At 53.4% G+C, this 23,610-nt stretch overlaps 1 protein-coding gene across 1 annotated transcript in view; it reads right to left on the bottom strand.

Annotated features, from left to right (window-relative positions):
* Positions 1-23,309, bottom strand: part of CLPTM1 (cleft lip and palate associated transmembrane protein 1) — a 43,180-nt gene extending 19,871 nt beyond the window's left edge. Inside the window, exons 1-5 of the mRNA XM_006901218.1 lie at positions 23,066-23,309; positions 15,884-15,996; positions 6,067-6,190; positions 4,312-4,470; positions 897-1,014 (exon numbers count right to left, since the gene is read on the bottom strand). Coding sequence (XP_006901280.1) covers positions 897-1,014; positions 4,312-4,470; positions 6,067-6,190; positions 15,884-15,996; positions 23,066-23,137 — 586 coding nt within the window. The 5' untranslated portion in view covers positions 23,138-23,309. The remainder of the gene's footprint in view (positions 1-896; positions 1,015-4,311; positions 4,471-6,066; positions 6,191-15,883; positions 15,997-23,065) is intronic.
* Between the last annotated feature and the right edge of the window lie 301 nt (positions 23,310-23,610).

Raw genomic sequence — 23,610 nt, 5'->3', positions numbered from 1 at the left:
GTGACTGAGACCCTGCCTTGGACTCCCGGCCTCCAGGAGCGTGAGCAAGACCAGGGCCTTAAACTGTCCACTCGCATTTGTGACGAGGTCACTAGGACAGCCTGAAATGAAGAAGCGAGACCCTGCAGCATCACCTCGTGACCCAGAACCGTGGGGACGAAGCGGAAGGAGGAGCTAGAAGAGTTTTAAAGTGACCGTCTATGGAGAGAGGTCTGAGGGAGTAGCAGACAGGAAACAGCTTGCTTCTCCAGAGTCTGGTTGAACTATTTTGAATTTAAAATCATCTCGGCATATTAAGAAAATGTTTAACAAAGCGCCCAGAGAAAACCTATTTCGCTTGAGGCTGTGTCAGAAGCCACAAATGGCAAGATTCCAGGTTCCAGAGATCACTGGTAGGTCCCCAGGGCTGGTTACTCAAGTTCAGTTCTCACACAGAATGCCAGGCACCACTGGAGGCCAAAATGGATGAAGGCGGTGGCCTCGCCGGGGAAGACCCTTTGTCGTGAGGAAGGCTCTACTCATAGCCCGGCCACGCAGGACCCTCCCAGAGCCACTGTCCCAGGAGCACTCGCACAAACACTGACCCCAGCTCAGGGCTGGTCCTGGACAGCGTGGGTTCAGCGGACTGAGCTGCCCCCAGATCTCATCCTCACTGGGGAGGCCGGGTCTCCCTTCACTCTAAAGGTCTTCCGGATGGTCTGCCCCTCCCCAGGCCTTGCGCTTTTAAGAACCCAGTCTTCTCTCCCCAACACTTCCCTGCTCTGCTCTTCCTAAGCGGACTCCCCAGTGCCGCGGAGTCCACACTCAGGCCATGAGGGTCATGAAGGGTAGCGGGGCTGAGAGTCCCTCGAGCCTGGCACTGGCCGCCCACCACCATGCCCTGAGCAGGGACTTACTCCGGGACATGTGGACCGTGGCGAGCCGGCGGTACAGGGCTTTCTGCCGGGGGTCCGGGTGGAAGCCGCTCTTGGTGAAGTAAACGTGGATGTAGATGGAGCCATTCTGCTGGACGCTCTGCAAAAGACAGACAGGTGGATGGGTGGGCTGGCCAGGGGAGGGAGACACAGGGCCCCTCATGACAACTCCACCTCTCTCACCATCTACCAAGGCCCGGAGATTAACAAAACCCTGATGTGGACACAGGAGGGCACTGTGACTCCAGGTGTCAGCGCCCCACCTGGACAAAGCAGGTAATTACACCACGGATCTTGGTGCATCGCTTTTTAAAATTTTTATTTTATACTGGCCTGCTTATAAGGTTCATATACACTGTTTTTCACACTGGATCCTTCCCATTTCCTTTACCCACCTCTCCCTCCACCCATCTAACTGTGAGACGCTATGATTGTCCTCCTACTCATCCTCACCCCTCTGCTCCTACCGTCTTCCCCTTGGATCCTCATACCCATTGTGTTTTTGTGGTGTTGTGGGTTTTTTGTTTGTTTGTTTGTTTTTTAAGCCCAGGGCAAGGAGAGAAATAAAAAATACAAACGCAAACTCATTGTTGTCAAGTCAGCTGACCTTCCAGCAGGTTTTCAGAGGCTGTAAATGGCATGGGAGCAGCTGGGGGATTTGAACTACATGCCTTTGGGTTGGCAGAACCACCAGAGCTCCTGGGCACAGAAGTAGAACTCAGCAACTGTTCGGGACTACAGCTCATAAGGATGGAGACCAAGACAGAGGCTGCGCAGAGCCAGGCACATCACCTGCCGACCCCAAAGGCAGTCGGTTAGAAGCCCTGATCCTGCAGCCCTCATCTGTTTGGTTGCTAAAAGGAAGAGCAGCAGTTCAAGCCCATCACTGGAGAAAGATGAGAGCTGCGGAAGGCCTACAGGGCAGCTAGCCTCTGTCCTCCAGAGCCATTATGGACAGGAATAGAATTGACAACAATGGATTCAATCTAGTGAGCTAACGTCTGTATAACACATGAAATCTCTGTTTCAGGTTATACATTAGGGGGGAAAAAACCCAAACCACCAAAAAACAGATGCCGCCAAGTAGGTGCCAGCTCCCGGTGACGCCACGTGTCCGTCAGAGCAGGGCTGTGCTCCTGGTTTGCAGTGGCTGCTACATCAGGAGGCCACAGCCCTTTCTGCTGAATAGGCGCTAACATCAGCCCTTCTGGTTAGCTGCCATGCTACTCGCCCATTTCCCCAATGGGGAAACTGGGTGCTCCCTGCAGTGAGCAGGGGACTTTGGACCCAGTTGATGCAGTCCTGTCCCCTTCAGACTGGTGTCATTGGTGAGCCTTCTCTGCCTCCCAGAGCATGCAAACTGTTGTAACTTGCAGCAGACAGAGAGGAGGAAGAGGAGGCTGCAAAGGGTGGCAACTGTGAGGCCCAGGGTCAGGACGGTGAAGGCCCGATCGGAACCAGAACCATCTTTGAGCAGAGTTTCCTCACTTGCCTGCCTTGGGTAAACACACTCTCACACCCTCACCCCATTCCCCAGCCCACACCCGTCCTCCCTGAAGCAGGCCTCAGCATTCCTGGGGTGCCAGGCAGCGATGGAGCTGGAGGTGAGGGCGCTGGGGGAGGCACAGGAGTGACCAGGACAGCCCAGGGCAGCCTGGGACTCAGACCTGTCCCCAAGGCAGGCCACCCCACCAGCCTCAGAAGGGCGTCCACACCAGCCCCTAGCCACAGCTGCTCCAAGCCCTGTAAACTTCACGCTTCTCAGACACACAAGGATGGGGCAGGGGGAGGAGGGAGGATTCCGTGGCAGAATTCTCCCCTCCACACACATGTGAGACCTGGCTTCCAGTCCCGGCCACAGCACCTCATGTGCTGCCATGTCAGTGAGGCTTATCACCTGTTACGTTGAAGAACATCAGTGGGAAGTCAGAGGACTAAGAAGAGAGACCTGGCAAGCGACTTCCAAATATCAGCCAGTGAAAACCTAACAGTCTGACCAACTGTTCATGGGGATGGAGCCAGACTGGGGAGCACTTCGTTCTGCTGGGCCTGAGAGTCAGGGACTGAGTGGACACCAGCTAACAGCAGCATCAAGTCCACTGCAAGGACTGCTGGGAAGACCTGAAGGGTGTGCGCAGGCCTGCACAGGCCAGGGGGTCGCCCACTCCCTGGTTATTAGGTACACGCTCCCTGGATCTGCCCTGGCCCCGCACTGGGCAGTGCTGGAGACACTTCCGTGACCAAGACAGCCTTGTCCTCACAGGGCTCAGTGTAAACTGAGACAAAGATCTGTCCCCAAGAAGTAAGGATCCAGAGAGGACGGAGGCTGGGCTAGGGGAGCCCATAAAAGCCCAGAGAGAGCTACTGACAGAGCCTGGGGCCCCAGGAAGGCTTCCTGCAGGAAGGGATGTTGGAGCTGAGAGCCCAACACAAACAGGAGCTGGACAGGGAGAAGAGGGGGAGTTCAGGAACAGAGAACACTGAAGCCCAACCTCTCCTGGCCTCCTGACCCAGGACAGACAGGACTCATCCATTCAAGTGGGGAGTCCCCATCTGCATCCACCTGCCTGCACAGGGCCCCGCCTGGCAGGGAAGGGCCTGCCCTTACAGAGAGGGTGGGACTGACCAGACACACAGTGACCGAAAGTTGTCAGGACAGTGGCAGCCAAGCCCTTTGGTTTGGATCTGGTCTGATTTGGAGCCTGGTTCTTGAACCCCTAGGTTCCCACTCTGAGCCCCTTCTGGGAGGGAGGAGTGGGGCCGTTCTTATCCTCCTGGCTGGACCCAGAGGTACTCCCATCTGTGCCACACACACACGGAAACTGTCACTGTCGGGAAAATTACTCCACGGCTCTGTATCACATGGGCCCCAGTTACAGATGAAGAGGCCAAGGGTTGCTGCCGCCCCATAGACCACAGAGGAGCCAGGATGTGAACATGCAAATCCAGAGCCAGAGGCAGCCTGGGAACACACTGCTCACCAGCCGTGGGACCTGCACCAGTTACTTCACCTCTCTGTGCCCCCGTGTTCTCAAACGGGGACACTAACAGCTCCTACTTCACAGGGTTGCTGGGTGGAGCCGCACAGAGGCCTGGCATTGACACCTCGTGTCAATAGGCCAGCACCCGGTCAAAATTAAGAAGATTCTGAAGCAGGGCTGCCTGACAGATTGGTGCTGACTGAAGCCCCACAAGGACAACGGCCAACTTGCCACCATGTGGGCTCCCTGCAGAACCCCGCAGGAAGTGAGGACCACAGGCCAATTCCATCCCCTCTGGGTTTTCCCCACAGCACAGAGCCTGGACTCAACTCCCTGAGTAGGGTGAGAGAAGGGTGTCCAGTGGGAGGTGAGTGGCCCTGGGGTAGGAAAGCAGGGGTGTCCCTGTCCGTCCCTACCTGTGGGATGTCGAGCTCCGCAAAGTGCTCGTAGCAGCCATCAGCGTTCTCGCCGCTCGTCCAGTCGCCGTACACCAGGTCGTGCTGCTCCCAGAAGAGGGCGGATGTGGCGTTGAAGTCCGTAAAGTGCTCGTGCTCTGAGATGTACACGTGCAGGTTCTGGGGGGAGAGGACGGGACCACGATGAGGACTCAGGAGGCTGTGACCGACAAGTGAAGGGTCCTGGCGGACAGTGGCAGGTGAGCAGAGCGGCGGCTGGCAGCATCACACGCGGTCTTCCTCACGCCACCATGCCTGTCCTGGGCTGAGCCTGCGATGCTCAGTAATAAGCAACCAGAGAACGGCTCCCCTCATCTGAATACAGGCGCCAAGAAGACACAGGCCCCAAGGACCCTCTCCCCTCCTGGCCTCCCTTCACCGCCTGGTCAGGTCTGCTGGCTTAGGCACCAGGGAGCGCACTGCAGTGCCGCCGAGAGCTAGCCACCACATAGGGGTGTGGGACGGAAGGCCTCAGAGGAAAATGTCCTCCTTCCTCTGTACAGAGTGCTGATCAAACCCCCAAACCCACCACCACCAAGCTGATTCCCTGTGGGCTAGAATGACACTGTCCTGGTTCCCAGGGCTGTTATGGGACTGACTGTGAGAGCTTTCTCTTGGTTTTGAACTGGCCACTTTTCAGTTAGCAGCTGCAAGCCATAACCACAGCACTGCTGTTATGGTTAGGTGCTGTCAAGTTGAGTAAGGCGACCCTGTGAACTAGAGATCTGAAGCCCGTCCTACCCTGTGCCGTCCTCACCTTCCCTGACACACCTGAGCCCACTGCTGGGGTCACTCTATCAACCCATCTGGTGAAGGGTCTTCCTCTCTTTTGCCAACCCTCCACCTTCCCATCCCAAGCATGAAGTCCCTCTTCAAGAAACAGCCTCTTCTAACAATGTGTGCACAGCACCATTAGAGCACCCCAAAACCCACTGACAAAGAACAGCTGAGCCTGAGCCAGGGCCCCTCTAGACTAGGTTTCTCCAGTGGGCTGGTGAACTCGGGCTTCCAGAGCCATTTGGCCTCACTGAGTCTGAACGCTGCCCATGGAGGCCTCCCGGCCTCGCTGGGTCCGAACACTGCCTGTAGGTACCCGCCCCCAACATCGCTGGGTCTGAACGTGGTGCATGGGGACCCGCCTGACCTCAATGGGTCTGCACGCTGCCGTGGGGGCCCATCCTCTGGCCTCTTAAGGAAACCCCTTTCTCCCCGGAACCTGCCACTGTCAGCCTCTCTGCACCCTTCTCCCAACCCTCACGGTCTCCACAACAACTTTTAAAGCCTGGGCGTGTTTTCATATGAAATGTCCAGCACTTAACGCCCCTGCCATCGAGTCATTCCACACTGCATTTCTGAAGCTGAACCTGCTTTCTCCTGTGGAGCACGATGGATTTGAAGACACGCAGCCCTTTGGGCCGGCAGCACAATTCCCTCTAGACTGCTCCCCAAAACAGGTCTAAGGACCCTCTTCATCTGGTTTTTAAACAGCTGAACCAACCCTCTGATATCCCTTTCCCTAAGAGAGAAGCACTCGAAGCTCTAAGAATTCCTTCTTCCCTGTGAGCTGCCGGCGAGCGTGCTCGGTCCCAGGTGGACTGGAGGTCCCGGCCTGTGCGCGCACAGCCAGCAGTGGCCGTGGGGGGACCCTGACCCAACTGCCCGCATCCCTACCCCGCCCCCATGAGCACCCTGGCCCGGCCTCCCACCCACGGTTACCATTAAAGTGTCTTTGGGGAACAGGTTGCGGCTGGCGACGCGCGGGGCTCCTCCGGGGCCCGTCTGGTCCTGAGGGGCCGGCCCTCGGCGGAACCAGCTGCTGATGGCCCAGATGATGAAGATCCTGAGGAGGGAAGCGCAGGTGAGTCTTTTCACCCTCCGTGGAGCCCCTGCTGCTGTCTGACTGGGGCCAGAGATCCCACACGAGGGTGTCTGAGAAGGCAGCTCCAGGGGTCAAAGGATCGCAAGTCCCCAGCTTTTCAGGGGGCCACTTCAGACCCAATATTCCAGGGTCCTGGGGTCTCCCTATGAGGGAACCCTAGCCTGTCAGGGCCCCAGGTTTTAGAAGCAGAGACCTTTAGAAAAAACACCACTTATAACTCTCGCATCAACTCAACAAGTGAAACGGCAAGTAAGTAATGGGAGACTTAGGGGAGCTCTGGTGGCCTAGTGGTAAGGAGCTCCAACTACAATCCCAGAGGCACACGGTTCGAATCCACCAGATGCTCTGCCGGGGAAGGAGGGACAATCTCCTCCTGTACCAGTCAGATCTGATTTGATGGTACACGCACACAAAAACAATAAAATAAAAAATAAAAAAAATAATGGGAGACTTGCTACTCTTGGCATCAGTGGACGAGGTTATTCAGACCCATCATCCTGTTTCCAAACAACTCAAAAAAGCTAGAGAAAATGGATATATTAAAACTATAGCTTCCCTTGTGTGTGTGGGGGAAATCACCTGAGACCCAAGAGTCAACAATTAACTTTAAAAGAAAAATTAGAATGTATGTGGATAGGGAAACTAGATTCATGGAAATAGAACCACTAGAACGTAAATCATTTGAGTATTCACATGTGGTGAGGTATGTGACCAATGCCACAGATCAGTGCGTAGAAACTGATGAATTGGAACCAAAATGGTTGTGAAACCTACACGGGGAACAAACAACAACAAGAAGAATATACTGTATTCACAAAAAGTCTAAAAGGCAAATGTCCAACAGAAGAAAGAGTAAACAAAGGTCTGGTCTATCCCATTCAAGGGAATATAAAGAGAAAGAAGTCCCAACACAAGCTCTGACAAAGATGGACCTTCAAAACTTGATGTGGAGTGAAAGACACCAGACATGAAAGGACAAAGATTGTATGACCTATTCATACATAAGAGAGAAAGAGGTCCCTAACTTCAGACCTCCCCAGTGCAATACGTCTCCTGATTTCCTGACTGCTGGTACCAATGATGTTAACTGTGGATCCAAGCAAGATGAAGTTGTTGATGGTATTGCACCAGGGGAGGCTGCAGTTAGGGACCTCTCCAAATTATTGAGAAATAATGATGTCAGTCTGAGGACTATGGTGCATTTGATTCAGGCCGTAGTCTTTCTGATCAGTTGCATCTATAAGTTGGATGATGAATAACAGTAGAATTGATGCTTTTATTAGCTGTGGTGTTGGAGAAGAGCAATGGACGGATGGTCCAAAGAGCAAACAAATACAACGTGGAGAGGGTGCAGCCAGAGTGCTCTTCGGAAGCAAAGATGATGGGACTTAGCCTCATATACTTCAAGCATGTTACTAGGAGGAGCTAATTCTTAGAGAGGGAGATGATGCTGGGAAAGGCACAGGGCTGGCGAAGGAGAGGAAGACTCTCGACCGGGTGGACTGACACAGGACAGGACAGAGTTCAGGCCTGACGTTCGCAGGGTCGCTGTGAGTCATACTCAACTCGGTGGCACCTAACAACAACAACAACAACAACTCATACATAAAATATCTAGCACAGACAAATGCACAGAGACAGAATGCAGGAAAGAGGTTATTAAGAAGGAATAAAAACTCACACTCATTGGGAGTAAGTCAGAACCAACTCATGGTTGACCTCCCAGGGGACACAGGAAGGAGAACCTCCGGCTGCCTCCCAAGGAGCCTGTGGTGGGTTCACACAGCCAGGGGGGAGTGCCCTCCGAGTTGGCAGCACAGCTGTCCAGCCGACACCGCCAGAGCTCCCTCCAGATGCAGGAAGGGGGGGGAAGAGTTCCCTTCTGGGCATGAACTAACTCATCCCCGTGCTAACAGCTCCAGTAACGACCATCACACAGTCCAAGATAAACCAGCCACAAGGCGACACGGCAGTCCTGAGGAGGAACCAGCCACGAAATAACAGACATCAGGGACAAGACCCGGGAGCCTCAGAGCAATGGAAGCGGACGCCTCAGAAACTGAGTTATGAAATCTGCCAAAGCAGCCTAGGCAGCCTCCGAAGCGCTCATGTTCAACAACAAGAAGAGAGAAACAGAAACGATACTTGGTGAAAACCAGTCTCTAGAGTATCTGTTCTGGTTGGAGGCACAGTTCTGAACGTGCACAGTCTCAGCCCTGCGCATGACGGGGAGGCAGGTCCCAGCAAACACTGCTGAGGGAGAAAAGCAAATGGGGAATGTGCAGACTGTGACTACCGGAGTCCAGTTTTGTTAGGTGCCATCGAGTCAGCTCTGACTCACAGTGACCCAATGTACAACACACCATCCTCACCCTAAAGCCCATTTTAGGAAATGATGGGGGGGGGGGGAGGAAATCCCAATAAACCTACAGACACATATATTTAGAAAGACATAAAAACAGAGACAAGGCTACAATGATACACATCAGAATTAAAAATGGTCTCCTTGGCTCAGAAGAGCCAAGGGAGGAGTAGGTGTGAGCACAAGTACACCATACTAACAGATGTGCACGTGGACTAACAGATGTGCATGTGGACTAACAGATGTGCACGTGGTAAAAATAAGCAATAGGGTCCCTCCGCCCCAACAGCGGACAGGCACCTTCGGGGACTCTCGTGTTACCTTTATTGCTTTCTCTGCTTTCTTTTCCCAATGAACAGAACAAAATTTCAAAACCAAACCAGCCCACTCTATTGGTTTCCCAGTAGCATCTTTCTCAACAGGGAAACTCCCCAACAGCAGGTGGCCCCTTGGCCATTCCAAAGACTCCAATTCTAGCCTCCCTCCTGCTGGGCCTGAACGCATGGTGACATTCTGAACAATAACTTTGTATTTTAAAGGTGAAAAACCACTATGTGGGGCTTTTGGGAAGCTTCCCTAGAAGAAGAATTGTTTCTTCTTGATTTTTTCCTCCCTCCTTCCCGCTATCTGGACGTGATGGCTGGATCTTCTGCAGCCGTTTATAAGCCATGAGGACAAGGGCCACCACCTAGTGATGGTGGAACAAAAAGCAAGGAGGAGAATGCATGAAACACAATGTATACAAAGAAAACACAATGTGTACAGAGAAAACAATGTATACAAAGAAAACACAATGTATATAAATTGAAAGACAGTATGTATAACTTTTATAGTAAACCAGTAAAAAATAAGGGAGGGAGCAAGGAGGAGTCTGGGCCATGGAAGAGGGCAGAATCCTGGTCTGCCTGCGTGCACACTGGCATGCGCAGTTGTCAGGTGCTGTCGAGGTGAGTTCGACTCATAGTGACCCTATAAACATTGGATCTGAAACCTGCCCTAACCTGTGCCATCCTCATAATCTCTGCCACACTAGGGTCCATTGTTAATCACTGTTAATCTCGCTGAGGGTCTTCCCCTCTTGTATTGTGATAATTTAAGTCTCTCAGATACACACAACTGTGTCATTAATAAACACTCCAAGACAAAACCCCATTAACAACCCACTGCTAAGATTCTGACTGACAGCGATCCTGCGGCCAGAGCAGAACTGCCTGTTGGGCTTCCCACAGCGGCACAGCTTTACAGAAGCACAAGGTCTCATCTCTCCAAGGAGCAGCTGGTGTACTCAAAATGCGGTCGTTTCAGCCAGCCTCTTGCTTCTAATCACTGCACCACTGGGACTCTGTAAATTACTGAAGGACTTAGTAATTACAGGACTGAAAAGCACTGAAGAGCCCAGCCTCTAAACGAGACCTAGGTGAGAAGACCTGCTCTGCCACTTCCTGTGCGGCCCTGGGCAGGATGCTTCCATCTCTCTGGGCCTCTCCTGCCACCTCTGTTCCAATGAGAACGATAATGATAGTACCTCCGACAGACTTCAGTATGGCTTACACCTCAACATGAAGAAGACGGAAATTCTCACCACTGGACCAATGAGCAACATCATGACACAAAGAGGAAAGACTGGTGTTGCCAAGGCTTTCATCTTACTCGGATCCACACTCTACATTCATGGAGGCAGCAAGTGCTGCCAAGGACCTCTTTAACACGTTGTCGCACACTTTAAAATTGATGACCGTGGTTTTTTCGATGCATTACCGTCATTTGTGGCAAAATGTGTTAAAATAATTTGTGTTAAATGCTGATGAGTAAGGATGCCATTTAAAAGACTAAGGTGTACCTGACCCAAGCCACAGTATTTTCAATTGTTTCCTATGCATCTGTAAGGTGGACAATGAATAAGGAAGATGGAAGAAGAATCAATGCCTTCAAATAGTGGTGCTGGAGAAGAGTAGTGAATATAGGATGTATGGACAGCCAAAGTGTGTCTTGGAAGAAATGCAGCCTCAGTGTTTCTTAGAGGCAAGAATGGTGAAACTCCACCTCACTTTGTCTGGACATCTCACCTTCTCAGGAGAGGATAGGCCCTGAAATGGACATCATGCTGGGAAAGGCGGAGGCTTAGAGAAACAAACGAATGGACACAGTGACTGTAACAGTGACCTCAAGCTCATCAGAGACTCTGAGGATGGCACAGGCTAGGCAAGGCTTGGATATGTTCTATATAAAACTGGGATGAGTCGGACTGACTTGACAGTCCCTAACAATAACTGCAACCCTACCTCATAAGGTTGTTGACAGACAATAAAGGCACTATACTAGCATATGCAAAGGACAGAGCGGTGCCTAAGAGCTACACAGGAAGAGCTTTCAAAGTAGTGGCCATTACTGTCACTCTCATCACAGGAAATGGGCCTGCAAGAAAGCTTGGGGGAAAAATGTTACAAGGGAATTCTGGCCTGGGGTAGAGGCAGGGGTGCTGCCACCCTGCTAAGCCCCAGGACACAGAGTCCCCCAGGACACAGAGTCAGGCACCGGACGTGCCTCGGCCTGCAGAAGCCGTGGAGCCCAGAGTCCAGGGTCCCAGGGGCCGAGGCCCAGCTGAGCCATCTGCTGCCTCTCCAGGATCCCTCATGTGTACAGCAGGGAAGGTCTGGAACCGGCACTGGGGATGCTGCCACCTCAAAACGGGCTTGTTTTGTAACTACACCGAGGGAGAGTCTGAGCACAGGGACAACGGAGCAGCTCTGCCTCTGGCTGGGTACTTGCCCTTGAGGGGTCCCAAGCACTTTGGGGTTCTGAGTTATAACAAAGGGACTAGATCAGACCTTTGGGAGATTCTAGATCGCACCAATCTCCTGAACAACATCTGTGTGACTGTGTGCCTCTCGGAGGGTGTCCAAACATGCTTGTCCACTCACACATGCTTGTTCTAGGACAGGGCTTGCAAGGGGGGCCTGCAGGTGACCAGATCATCCCAGGTGACCCCATGTGTAGAGGAGAATATTCCCAAGGTCATGGTGATCCTGTTTGTACAGAGGAGAACGTCCATGTGCACCCCCACCCCCCGTTTTTAAGTCTGGGAATGTTCAAAAGCAGAACACCAGGCCTTTCTTGCAAGGCTCTTAACCATTTGTGCTTACTGAGGGGCTCAAAGCCACGCTGCCACCCTTGGCACCTAAAAAAGCCACTCCTGCCATATATGCTTAAAGCTTCTTCATGGAATTTACGGGGCCTTGAGCACAAACTCTGAACCCAATAAAGAGCTCCATGCCCCATAGTCTCTGAGCGTCTACCCGATGGAATAGTGGTGTTTCCCGTTCAAAAGGGGGGCTGTGGGGGTTCAGTGGTAGAATCTCTGTCCTCTGTGTGGGAGACCCTGGTTTGATTCCCGGTGAATGCACTCCACGTCAATGGAAGTGTCAATGGTGATGAGCAGTAAGTACTCTTTGGTGCCTCCAGACACAGACCAACAAGGAAGGAAGGGCAGAGACCTAGCTCTGAAAACCAGCCAGTGAAAATCCTTGGGCCATAGCGGTGTCACCCACAGTCAGTGCGGGGATGACGTTGGGCCAGGCCGCCCTCAGGTCTCACTGCACTCTGTGGGGGTCGCGGACTTGATGGCTATAAGAGCAACAGTGCTGACGAAGGAAACGAGCGTGTGTGTGTGTGTGTGTGTGTGTGTGTGTCCATACTAGAAATGCCGATCTTATCAGAGCTGGGAACTCCTCTGAACAGGTTCAGTCACTGCAGTGAAACTGAGACAGATCTGAACTTCTACAACGTGGGGGATGGGAATGGGGATCGTTCCCAGTGCAGGTCCTGCGGGGGGAGACTTGAACACGTCCTCTAAGAGGGAGACAACATTTCTAGCAAGCTGTCAAGCTGCACCCTTCCTGTCCTATACGCATTCAGGTTTGCGGAGAAAGCCCTCGCTGGTCGCTGGCCGCGGCTGCGCTGGGCCGAACCGCCTCCCAGCCTGCTCTCACGTCCTGATGTGGAAAGATTTCTGAGAGAGAACGTTAATGTGCAAAGTCAAGGTGCGGAACAGTGAGTAAAATATGCTACCTCTTATGTAAAAACGAAGGGGAAAGATAAAAATAAGCTTTACTCAGAGCTGCTCCGAGCATGTAAAAAGGAAACTGATACAGAAGAAAGTGCTAAGTCATTACCTGGACACAGATGGGGCAGGGCCTGGGAGGGAAGGGATGGGACCTCATGGTCAATGAGGCTTGGGGTACCCGGAAGTCAGGAGTGGTCCCTGGGGTGTGGGGCTGGCTACAGCGGGAGCTTCTTTCCTGTCCAGCCGCTCAGTGTTCTGTGTGACACTCTCCAAGGGGCCACCAGAATGAGATCTGTGACCCTCTCAGAGGCCACAGGCGGTTTTCCAGTTGGTTCCCTATAAATGTTATTCTCCGTTTTTTTTCACGTTGAGTAAGAAAAGCGCTGGGAAACAATCATGGCTGACATTTACAGGGTATATTCCACCTCGCGTGCCACGGCTGCCCCCAGTAATCTCCTCAGGGACCCTGGATTCACAGCAGGGGAGAGGGAATCAGCCTAAACAAGTCACCAGGCTGAGGGTGGGGGCAGGATGCCACGCTCACACACCAGATGATGCCACCCCCCCCACCTGGACAGAGGGCTCTAGTAGCCTAGGGGGTAGAGAGTTGAACTTCCAACCCAAAGGTAGGTAGTTTGAGCCTACCAGCTGCTCTGCAGGAGGAAGCTGGTCAATCTCCTTCCACATGATTGACAACCTGCTGGAGGATCAGCAATAAGCCAATTTCAACTCAAAGGCAAGGTATGACCACCACCACCATCTGGACAGGGAGGCAACTTCCGGTTTCTCTCTGCCTCTAACGACAGGACCTGTGACCATCCTTTCATAATCCTGCCCAGGGCTCATGGCATGTCTCCTTAAAGGATGGCCACCAAAAGGTTTCTCTTTCTTTACTTTACTTGTGCAACAAGTAAATTTTACACCACATCAGTAAAAATTTAGTAGAAAAGCAACCAAATAAAATGAGTGAGCTCTTATGGAAGAGGCGGGAAGATGTCATCGTCCTCACTCTTTCTTCCCTGGTCACAGAATTCCTGCTTCTCCACGGGAGGCTCAGAGTCCCAGAACAAAATGACGTTTCCCAGACACCTTTGCAGCTGGACATGGCTGGGTGGGGCTCCTCTCGCAAAGGAGCTGAGTTTTTTGTTTTGCTGGGTTCTTTTGGGGGGAAGTGAGGTATAACAGTCTTAACTCTAGCTAAGGGGACCATACTGAGCAAGTCTGCCATCAGGGACCTCTGCAACAAATAAGATTAGTCTGAAGATTAAGGCGCACCTGATTCAGGCCATGGTTTTTCAATCACTCGCTTTGCATCTGAGAACTGGACAATGAATAAAGATGACGGAAAAAGAAGAACTGATGCCTCTGAATTGTGGTGCTGAAGAAGCATACTGTATATCCCACGGACCGCCGAAAGCACAAACAGGGATGCCTTGGAGAAAGAGCCGCTAACGTGCGTGCTGGAGGCAAGGCTGGATGTTGCTGGGAGAGGCTATTCCTTGGAAACATCACCTGGAAAGGTGGAAGGTCAGCGAAAGAGGGGAAGACCCTTAAAATTAGCTGACCCAGTGACTGCAGCAATGGACTCAAGCGTGTCTGAGATGAGGAGGATGGCACGGGACAGTACAGGGTACAGATCTGCCGTTCACCGGGCCACACTGAGTTGTACTCAATGGCTCTTAACAAGGAGATGACAGTTTTAAGCAACTGTATTAGGTATTTTCTTACAGCTGATGAGGCGAGGAGCTGACGGCCTAACTGCAGGGCCTGGGCTCGCACTTAAGCATTTTGCTAAAATAATTCCCCAAAAGGAAAAGGGAAAATGCCTCCTGAACTGTCAAAAGAACAAACAAATGTGTCTTGGATGAAGAACAGCGGGCTGCTCTTTAGAAGCGAGGATGGAGAGATGAGTCTCGCGTGCGCTGGGGATGTTACAAGAAGTCAGCCCCCAGAGAAGGGCATCAGGCTCAGAAAAGACGACGATCGGCAAAAATGAAGAAACCCCCCCCCTCACCCCCCCGACGAGACAGCCTGCCACAGGGGCCCCAACAATGCGTGGGGCCACAACAATGAATGTCAACGACCGAGACTGTGGGGATAGCGCAGGCTGAGCCAGGCTTCGTTTTGCTGTACATAGGGTGACTGCGTGTTAGAACCAACCTGACAGCATCAGACAGTAACAGTAACGACACCAAGAGACTCACGACCTTTAAAAAGTTACAATGAGGTCCTGATCTTGGTGCCTGTGAACATGACCTTGTCTGCAAATACAGGGGCTCTATAAATCCTATCAGTTGGTTTAGCATATGGCCGGGTTGGGAGGGGGCTGGCCTGAATACAATGAGTTGTCAGGAACTGGCTAACCTGCAAAGCAGGATCAGCAATGCATTGTAAAAACAGCAAGACCACTCATCTTGGCTTGACCATCCTTTCTACAGTAAACAACTAGAAGAAGCAGTATGCTAATGAATAAGGAGGGACCAAAGGCCTCAGAATTCTAGGAATGTGATACCTTCTTGTTTTAGATATCATAGGATATCCCGGAAGATGTCTTTGTTTTGTGTTGAGGTCAGACAGATAAGAGATAATGCAATTACTCCTGCAGGCATGTTCCTAAGATGTGTATATATACCCTTGCCAGAATATTAAACTTGCTATTTGTCATCAGCAATTAGCCTCTCCGGGTCTTCATTTCAACCTGGTGCCTCCTTTTGGCGGAATTCTCCCGACATACCGGGGCTGGGTCCCCGATACTGAGTGGCATCCTTCTGAGAAGAGAGACAGCCAGACGGAGACAGTAGAGTCTAGAGAGGAGGGCAGAAACATGCACGGAACCCCAAGCCTTGCAGGGCACACCAGAAGCCAGCTGAGGCACAGGACTGATCCATCCTCAGAGGGGACAAATGCAGCCCTCACCTGATCCTGGGCTATAACCTGAGCAATGGCACATGGTGGTTCTTACAGGGCCCTGCTTTGTGGCTTGTCATCATGACAGCCCTGCAACACTGATGCAGGGAAGGAGACCGTCACCACGTCCAGGCAGGCAGGACAGAGCCCCTGCCCAGAGCTCACCTCCAGGTCAGTCAGTGGCTGCTGGCGAGCGGGCAGCCCATCCCCACTGTCCATGAATGAGCATCTGAGCCCCACATGTGAACCATCACCACCAGCCCGGTCACATGGGTCATCTTCAGGGGACTCTTTCTTGTTAAAGGCTCAGAATGAAGCTTACCTGAACAGTACACCCTTGATAACCTGCCAGGCATTGGGGGCTGGCTGGGGCGGTGGGTTTTGGGGCTGGGTCTCCGCCGGCGGGTCCCTTCCGATGCTGCCATTGCTGGTGACCTGTGGAGAGAGAAGCCGGTGAGCAGGGAGGGCAGGAGCAGCGACACAGAGCTGTCTTGGTCCCCACCATGAGCCAGGGCCCCCGCACAGGGCTGAGCCCAGAGCAGGTGCTAGACGACCACACACACAGTGAAGAAATCTAAGTGCCCAGGAAGTGGTGGTAGTCCTTCTCCAGAGGAAAGCACTCTTAGCACCTCCTCTGTGCTGGGGACACACGGGTGACTGAGATGACTCAGTTCTTTCTTGGGGCACACAGTTCAGTGAGAAGACACAACAACAACCCGCAGTGGGCAGGATCAGGACAGGAGAGCCAGGGGTATACCTAGTCCAGCTGGGGGGTCAGGGAGGGCTTCCTGGAGGAGGGGGCATCAGAGCTGAGCCCTACAATACAATAAGGTGGCCTATGAGAGGACGCAGTGAGGGGAGCTGAGTGCTCTAGCACCTAATGGCTGGTTCAGAAACAAGGTGGGAGACGAACCATCTGAGGACCCGGCCATCAGTCCCTGGCGATAGGGCCAGGATGGTGATAGGGAGCTGCTAGGGCTAGCGTAGAGGGGGCCACGTGGCAGGTTATCATGGTCTGCAGGACCTGGGCTTACTGGAAGGTCTCACCCTGGGGAACCATTGGAGGGCCTCTTCTGTGGTTAGCTCAGGAGGCTCCAGTTCCAGCAGGTGTGACCCACAACGAGTCCAGCAGACTGTGAACACAGATCCAGACACCCTAATGCCCCACTCTGCAAGGCCCTGCTGCCAGCATCGCCTATGGGGTCTCTGTTCTGGGTCTCCTGAGAAGCACAGGGAGTAGGCAGGGTGCCCCAGGAACAATCTATACCCGGACACGGAATTGGAGCAGTGGAGGACCTCCGGACGGCGGATGATATTTGGGAACTCCTCCTTCCCGGCCCTGCCTTCCTCCTCCTCCCACGCCTCTTGCCCATCAGCCTTTGGGTGGCAGCGGCAGCAGGACCCAGCACAGGTTTAGGGGGTTCGAAAGATGGGGGGAACTCCCTGTTCACATGTGAGTCACCCGACTCCACTGAGAGATCCCATGCCCTAACCCCACGTGGCTGTGAGGTCTGTCCATTGTTCCTTCCCAAACGAGAACACTCTGGGAGCCAGACACAGACCCCAGTCCAGACAGACGCCGGGCAGTGCTTAAGAAGTGTCCCTTGTGCTCGCTTCGGCAGCACATATACTAAAATTGGAACGATACAGAGAAGATTAGCATGGCCCCTGCGCAAGGATGACACGCAAATTCGTGAAGCGTTCCATAAAAAAAAAAAAAAAAAAAGAAGTGTCCCTTGTCACCTTCTGTCCCCAAGACCAGGAAGACCTCGTTCCCCTCTCCCCACCAAGGTGGGAGACAACACTGTGGTGAGAAGGCCACGTTCCTCAATGGAACAAGCAGAAGGGGAATCGTGGAAATGCTCCTGCGTGGTGACAGATGGCCTCGATGTCACTGAATGACACATGCAGAGACTGCTGAATGGGAACCTCCACTGTGGTGTGAGCCGCCATCAGAAACAAATCATGTAATATTTATTTAAAAAAGAAAAAGCACGGCGTGGTCCACGATTCTTGGTGTGGGTAAGTCACATTAACCTCTCCCAGGGAGTGGAGCTGGGGCAGGAAAATACTGGTCAGTTTAGAAACAAAACTGGAGAAAGCATTTGCTGTGTACCTACTGTGTACAGCTGTGCTCTGTGTGTGTGTGGGGGGGGGGGGGGGGCGGGGGGCCCATGGTGAGCACAGGGATCCAGCCTGCCCTCCAGAGCTCCTGGTCATATACAAGAAGGAAAACTGGATAATTAACAAATGGAAAACAGAGGAAAGTGCATTGAAATGACAACAGTCAAGGGGGGGAATTAGGGACCCATTCTGGATGTGGTGGTCCGAGAGACCCTCAGGCTGGGTCAGAAGCAGCCAGGGGACTGGGGTGCAGGCCCCACACAGGGTAGGAGCCCTCTTTATGGCTGGCCTCCTCCTGGGGGGCTGGGGACCAAGTAAGGGTTTCTAGCAGGTGCGAGCTGATTTCTGGGCCAGGAAGCAGAAGCTTGGGGCCAGGTCAGGATTTGAACCCAGGGCTGGCTGGCTCCTAGGACTGTTCTCTTCCCTATGGTGGTAGATAGTGTGGCCGAGAACTCACCAGGGGAATGCAAATGAAAACCACAAGGAGAGGCTGCTTCACACCCACAAATCCACTAACCCTGGCCTCACACAACAGAGTAGAACTGCCTGGTGAGCTTTCTGAGGCTGCGACTCTCTGCTGAAGCAGACGGCCTCGTCTTTCCCCTGCGGCCTGCCTAGTGGGTTTGAACGGCTGCCACCAACCACCAGGATCCCGCTTCCTTGACCCAGGATGGTGACAATCACAAAGATGGACACTAGTGAGTGCTGGCAAGGCGGTGGGGAACTGGAACTCTCATGAGCTGCCGAGGGCAACATGCAAGCTGGCAGTTCCTTAAACTGTTTAACACGCACCCACCAGCCACCAAGGCAGCAGGTCCCCTCCTGAGAGCAACACAACCAGCTGTTCACACAAAAGCCTGAAGATGAATGAATTCACACGGCAGCGTTATTCTCACGAGCCAACAAGTAGGAACAATGCAGATGCCCTTTAGAGAACGAATGATGACTCCTGTGTAACTCTCAGACGGCTCAGTGGTAAGGAGCTGGGCTGCCAACCCAATGGCAGGCAGTTTGAATCCACCAGCCACCTTACAGGAGAAAGATGGACAATCTCCTCCCGAGTGATTGACTCTCTCTGAAAACGCACATAAAAACAATGACAATATGTAACTATCAAACCAAACCCTGGGGTTGGCTCTGACTCGCCATGATCCTGCAGGACAGAGCAGAACTGGCCTGTGGTGTCCATGGCTGGAGCCTTTATTTCACAGGAGCTCCCCACCCTTGCCCTTAGCTGCCGAGTGTTTTAACCACTGCACCACCATACAGAATACGGAAAATCTAATCTGAACCTGCTGTTGCTGATTCCCACCCACAGGAACCTCCAACTGGGTTCCCGATGTTGCGCAACTTTGTGGGAAGAAGAGGACCTCTTCCTTCTTCCAAATAGTAGCTGATGGGTTCGAACTGCTGATGTTTGGATTAGCAGCCCAACACTTAACCCACATGTGTATAGGTTAACCTATACTGTGCCACCAGGGGTCCCACCTGGCAACTAAAAGGAGCAAGCAATCCATATCAACAACTGGATGCATTTGGAAGACACAACACCGAGGGAACACAGCCGGGCCCCATGCTCACGAGCTAGGCAGTGCCTTGGACGTGAACCGTTTAGAGAAGACAAAACTATGATTGATGGAGCACATTGATGGGGAGCTGGGAGCCAGGACTGACAGGGACCATGAGAACTTCCAGAGGGGACAGCCGTCTTCCCCACCCTGGAGATGGTGACGGCTGCACCACGGCCATCTGCACCCTATATACACTGACCAGGCAGCAGGGAGGGACACACTCACAACAGTGAATGCTGGGTGCTAGTGTCTAAACCATACCCCAAAGAGGAGGTGACGAACGAGGAGGACTGAGGAACTGATGCCTCTGACTTGTAGAGTACCAAACATACCACCAACAGGCCAAAAAGAACCTGTCTCGGGAGACGGGCAGCAAGAATGCTCCTTAAGAGGCAAGCACGGTGAGACGTCATCTCACGTACTTTAACACATGTCAGGAGGGGTGAGACCCTGGGGAAGGACATCATGCTTGAAGCTGAGGGAAGGCCCTCAACAACATGGACTGACACAGTGGCCATGACAACAGGCTCAAGCACAGTGGTTACTGAGGACAGCGCAGGACCGGGCATTTTGGTTCTGTTGTACTAGGACCTTGAGGGGAGTGACCGACTTGCTGGCACCTAACCTAGAGATATTCTGCTGTGGCTCCCACTTCCTGCAGAGTAAGGCAAAGCTGGCCCTCTAGCTCCGGAGGCCCCCTCTAACTGGTCACTTCCTGTCTCATCCCCTAACCCACCCGCTCCAAGCAGCCTGGCTCATCGCTGTGCCTCCATCCTGCAGGCTCATCGCACCTCAGGGCCTTTGCACATGCTCTTCTCTTCAGCCGGCACCTGTATTCTGCACTCTGCAAACCTCCCCCCTTCACCTCCTGCACGTCTTTGGTCCAATGTCATGTCCTCAGGAAGGCCTTCCTTGATTTCTCTCTTTAAATTTCAACCTTCCTCATCATTGCCCATACCTTCTGCTTCAGAGCTCTTCAGGGCACTAAGGCCACCCAGCCTATGGAGAATAACGGTCAATCTCCCCCTGGCTCTTCACAGCCTTGGAAACCCAACAGCGTCGAGGGCCAGCTGTGAGTCACCTCCGACTAGACAGCAACAGGGGAGTCCCGGACTCTCAGCCGCAAGTAGACCATGAGCCCCAAGGGGGTAAGGTCTTGGTCTGGTTCACAGATGCATCTCCTGCACTATCACGGTCTGAGCCTGGAGTAGAGGCTCGATATACCTGAGTGGAAGGATTGCCTAGCAGGACTATGGGCCTGGGCTGGGGCTGCTGGCTTGGAGCTGGGCCCGCTGGATGGGGGAAACACAGTTCATGCTCTTGAACGTGCAGGGGATATGAATGGCAACCTCAGCGACAGGCCTCAAGAATGTTTCATGGGGCTGAGCCCTCCAAGGGGAGGTGGGAAGAAGCTGAGCTTCCCAGTACCTCTCCAAAGACTGCCTGGGAATCCATCTCAGCTCAGCCTCTGCCCCAGAGTCATTCCTCCTCTTGTGCTCGTTGTGTGTCTGCTCTGGGCTGGGGGTACTGAGACAGACTCGCCCCCCAGACAGTGACCACTTTACTGGGCGGGACTGGGAGAGGGAAGAGGAGCTTGGTTTGGGGTCAAGAGGACTGAGAGAGAGCAGTGGAATGTGCAGGACTTATAAAGCTTAGCCAGGTAAAGAAAGGAAAATCAAGTGGTCAAGGCTCCAAGGGCAAAGACAGCAGTGCATACTGGTGGAACTGAAAGGGTTCTGGGTGGCTGACATCACTGGCCCAGAGATTCCTGACTGGGGTGAGTTTGCCTCCCAGGAGTCCTGGGGATTTTTGATTTGTCGTATCTTGGAATGAAGGATATGCCATTGGTACCTAGTGTGTAAAGCCAGGGCTTTACTAAAAAGCACAGGCCAGCCTCCACAAGGATCCTCCTCCAACCTCAAGTGACATGCGCCAGGGCTGACGTGGAGAAACCTCGGTCGGTCTGAAGGCAAGAGCCAGGCCATGCTAATGTCATGCCCAAATTAATAATAATAAAAACACCAGAACTAAAAAAAAAAAAAAAAAAAGAGCCAGGCCATGGGAAGCCTTGGATGCCAAACTAAAGAATTTGGACTTTGCCCTGAAGGCAAAAGAGTAGGCCCTGGGGGAAGGATATCCTCAGAGATGAGCCAAGAGGAGAAATTAGGGTGTGTTTCCAAGTTAAAGGTGAACTGACAACCTGAGCCATTGTTTGCCGGCCCTCCTGCCTCATCCTCAAATCCACAGAAACTTACAGGGTGCGAGGCTTCCTTTCAGCAAGATGGGGAAGCCCCACACAGCAGGGGCTGCATCTCCATTCCAGCACTAAGCTAACCAACATTTACTGGCCCTGGCTGGGACGCTGAGCTGCAGAGGCGGTGTTGGCTCCATCACCCAAGCCTCAGCTGGGTGTCCTCCCCAGGGCACACCAGCTTACCCTCCTCTGGACTCCCTCAGTCCCTGACACAGACCTCGGTCGCTGCTCTTATCATCCAGTGAAATCTGGGAGAGCCAAGACTCTCTTATATTTCTGCATCTCGTCAGCTTTCTGCCTTGGACAGGGTGCACCTTAACGCTTTCCTATTGCTCTTGATGTGTTTTCTTTTCCACGCAGGTTTCAGCAGTCCACAGGTTCCAAGGGTTTTATCAGCATGCCTGTCTCCTTTCTCACCCTCCCAGAGACACGGGTTGGAGTAGCTCACCTCTGTGGCACATTTCTGGCGTCCGCTCTTTGCCCCCCATTTACAAATGAATAGTTGCTGTCAGGTGTCAAGTGGACCACGACTCACTGCGATCCTATAAACAGATCTGAACCCTGCCCTATCCTGCACCATCTCCTGAGCCCACTGTGTTGAGGTCACTGTGTCACTTAGCGAGGGTCTTTCCTCCCTCAAAAAGGAAAAAAGGAACTAGCCCAAGGTTACAGAATCAGCTCTCTCTCTCACACACACACACACACACACACACACACCCTGATCAAGAGCGCTTCCCCCTGTACTGCCTCCCACATGTCACTGACATCCCAGTGGGTGGGTCTCCCAGCACCTTGCTGTCACTTCATTAATTTCCCCAGGTGCCTCATGACAGCTGCCAGAACTCGGCTGCTCCGCAGTCTCAGTTTAGCCAAAGCGGTAATGGGTCTTCAGCCTGTGCAGCAAGTGGATTCACTTCCCCGCAGGACTAGGTTTAAACTCAACTCTCATCCATACCGGCTCTGATTCGCTCTGGACTTAGCAATGCCTGGCAGCTTCTCCCTGGAACGGCCCCAAGCTCAACCGGGGTGACCTTCTCTGCAAATATCTAGATCACAACTGATCGCTGGACGCCCGTCTGTATAATGGGTCTGTCGACCTCCACTGCTCATTCCCTTATCCACGATGATTACTAACCGGCTTCCCCAGAGCTGGAAAACTCCCGATTGATCACTGCCCACACTTCAGGCGCTGAGAGCGAGAGGCTCAGGCTCAAGTCACTCGGGAAAGGTCCCGGAGCCTGCAGTCAAGGAGCCAGGAACCCAGGGCGCCCGAGCACAAGTCCGCCCCCTCTGGAGCCCCGGTCTCCCCGGCTCGAGCACCAAGCCTTGTGGTCACCCCGCGTGAGCGTGCAGGGGACCTGGCGCGCAACAGGGCCCCCGCTCCGGCCACGGTCCGGCCTCCCGGACGGCCGGCCCCGACTGGGCCCGGTATTTCAAGGTCCCTCTGGGCAAGGCGTCCCCAGCGCACGGAATTCCTCAAAAAGGGGCAGGACACGCCCCGCCGGGGGTCACCCAGGTGAGGCTGAACCCCTCAGGCCCCTCTCGGCCTCCGTACCTGACCAGAGCTGCCTCCCCCGGCCGCCACCACGGCGCTGCCGGCCCCGTCCGCCTCCTGCGAAGCCGCCATCTTTCCGCTCCGGGTCCCCGCCTCCGCCGCCAGCTCCGCCCCGTCTCCGACAGCACCAGCGCGATCGCGCGAGACTTCACGCTTGGATCGGCCCGCCGAGCCACCGTATCCGGCCGGGGAGCCTCAGCCACGCCTATCGGGAAAGCCACTTCCGGGTGCGAAAAGACCCACCCGGCCACCGTACCTCCCCCTTCGCTGTAGTTTTCACCTAATACACACACTACTTCATTCTCTTCTCTCGCAGGACTTTTTTCAGCCCGCCTTGGCGCGGCTCACAGGCTTCTGTATTTTACTTCTTTCCAATAAAGCTGCCGCTTATGTGTGTTATATGAGCCTTCCCGATCGTCCTGTTTGCTTCGTCTGGTTGATTCTTCGAGTCCGTCCCGTTCCACAGTTCTTGGGCTTCTCCGGCCACCGTAACACTCCAAAAATGCGCAGCGCGGGCCACGCCCCTCCGGTTTAAAGGAACCTTT

The sequence above is a fragment of the Elephantulus edwardii genome, unplaced genomic scaffold (assembly GCF_000299155.1).
Source record: "Elephantulus edwardii isolate Elephantulus edwardi_28Jun2011 unplaced genomic scaffold, EleEdw1.0 scaffold00315, whole genome shotgun sequence".
Classification (NCBI taxonomy): Eukaryota; Metazoa; Chordata; class Mammalia; order Macroscelidea; family Macroscelididae; genus Elephantulus; species Elephantulus edwardii.
This window is presented reverse-complemented; position numbering and strand designations above follow the sequence as displayed.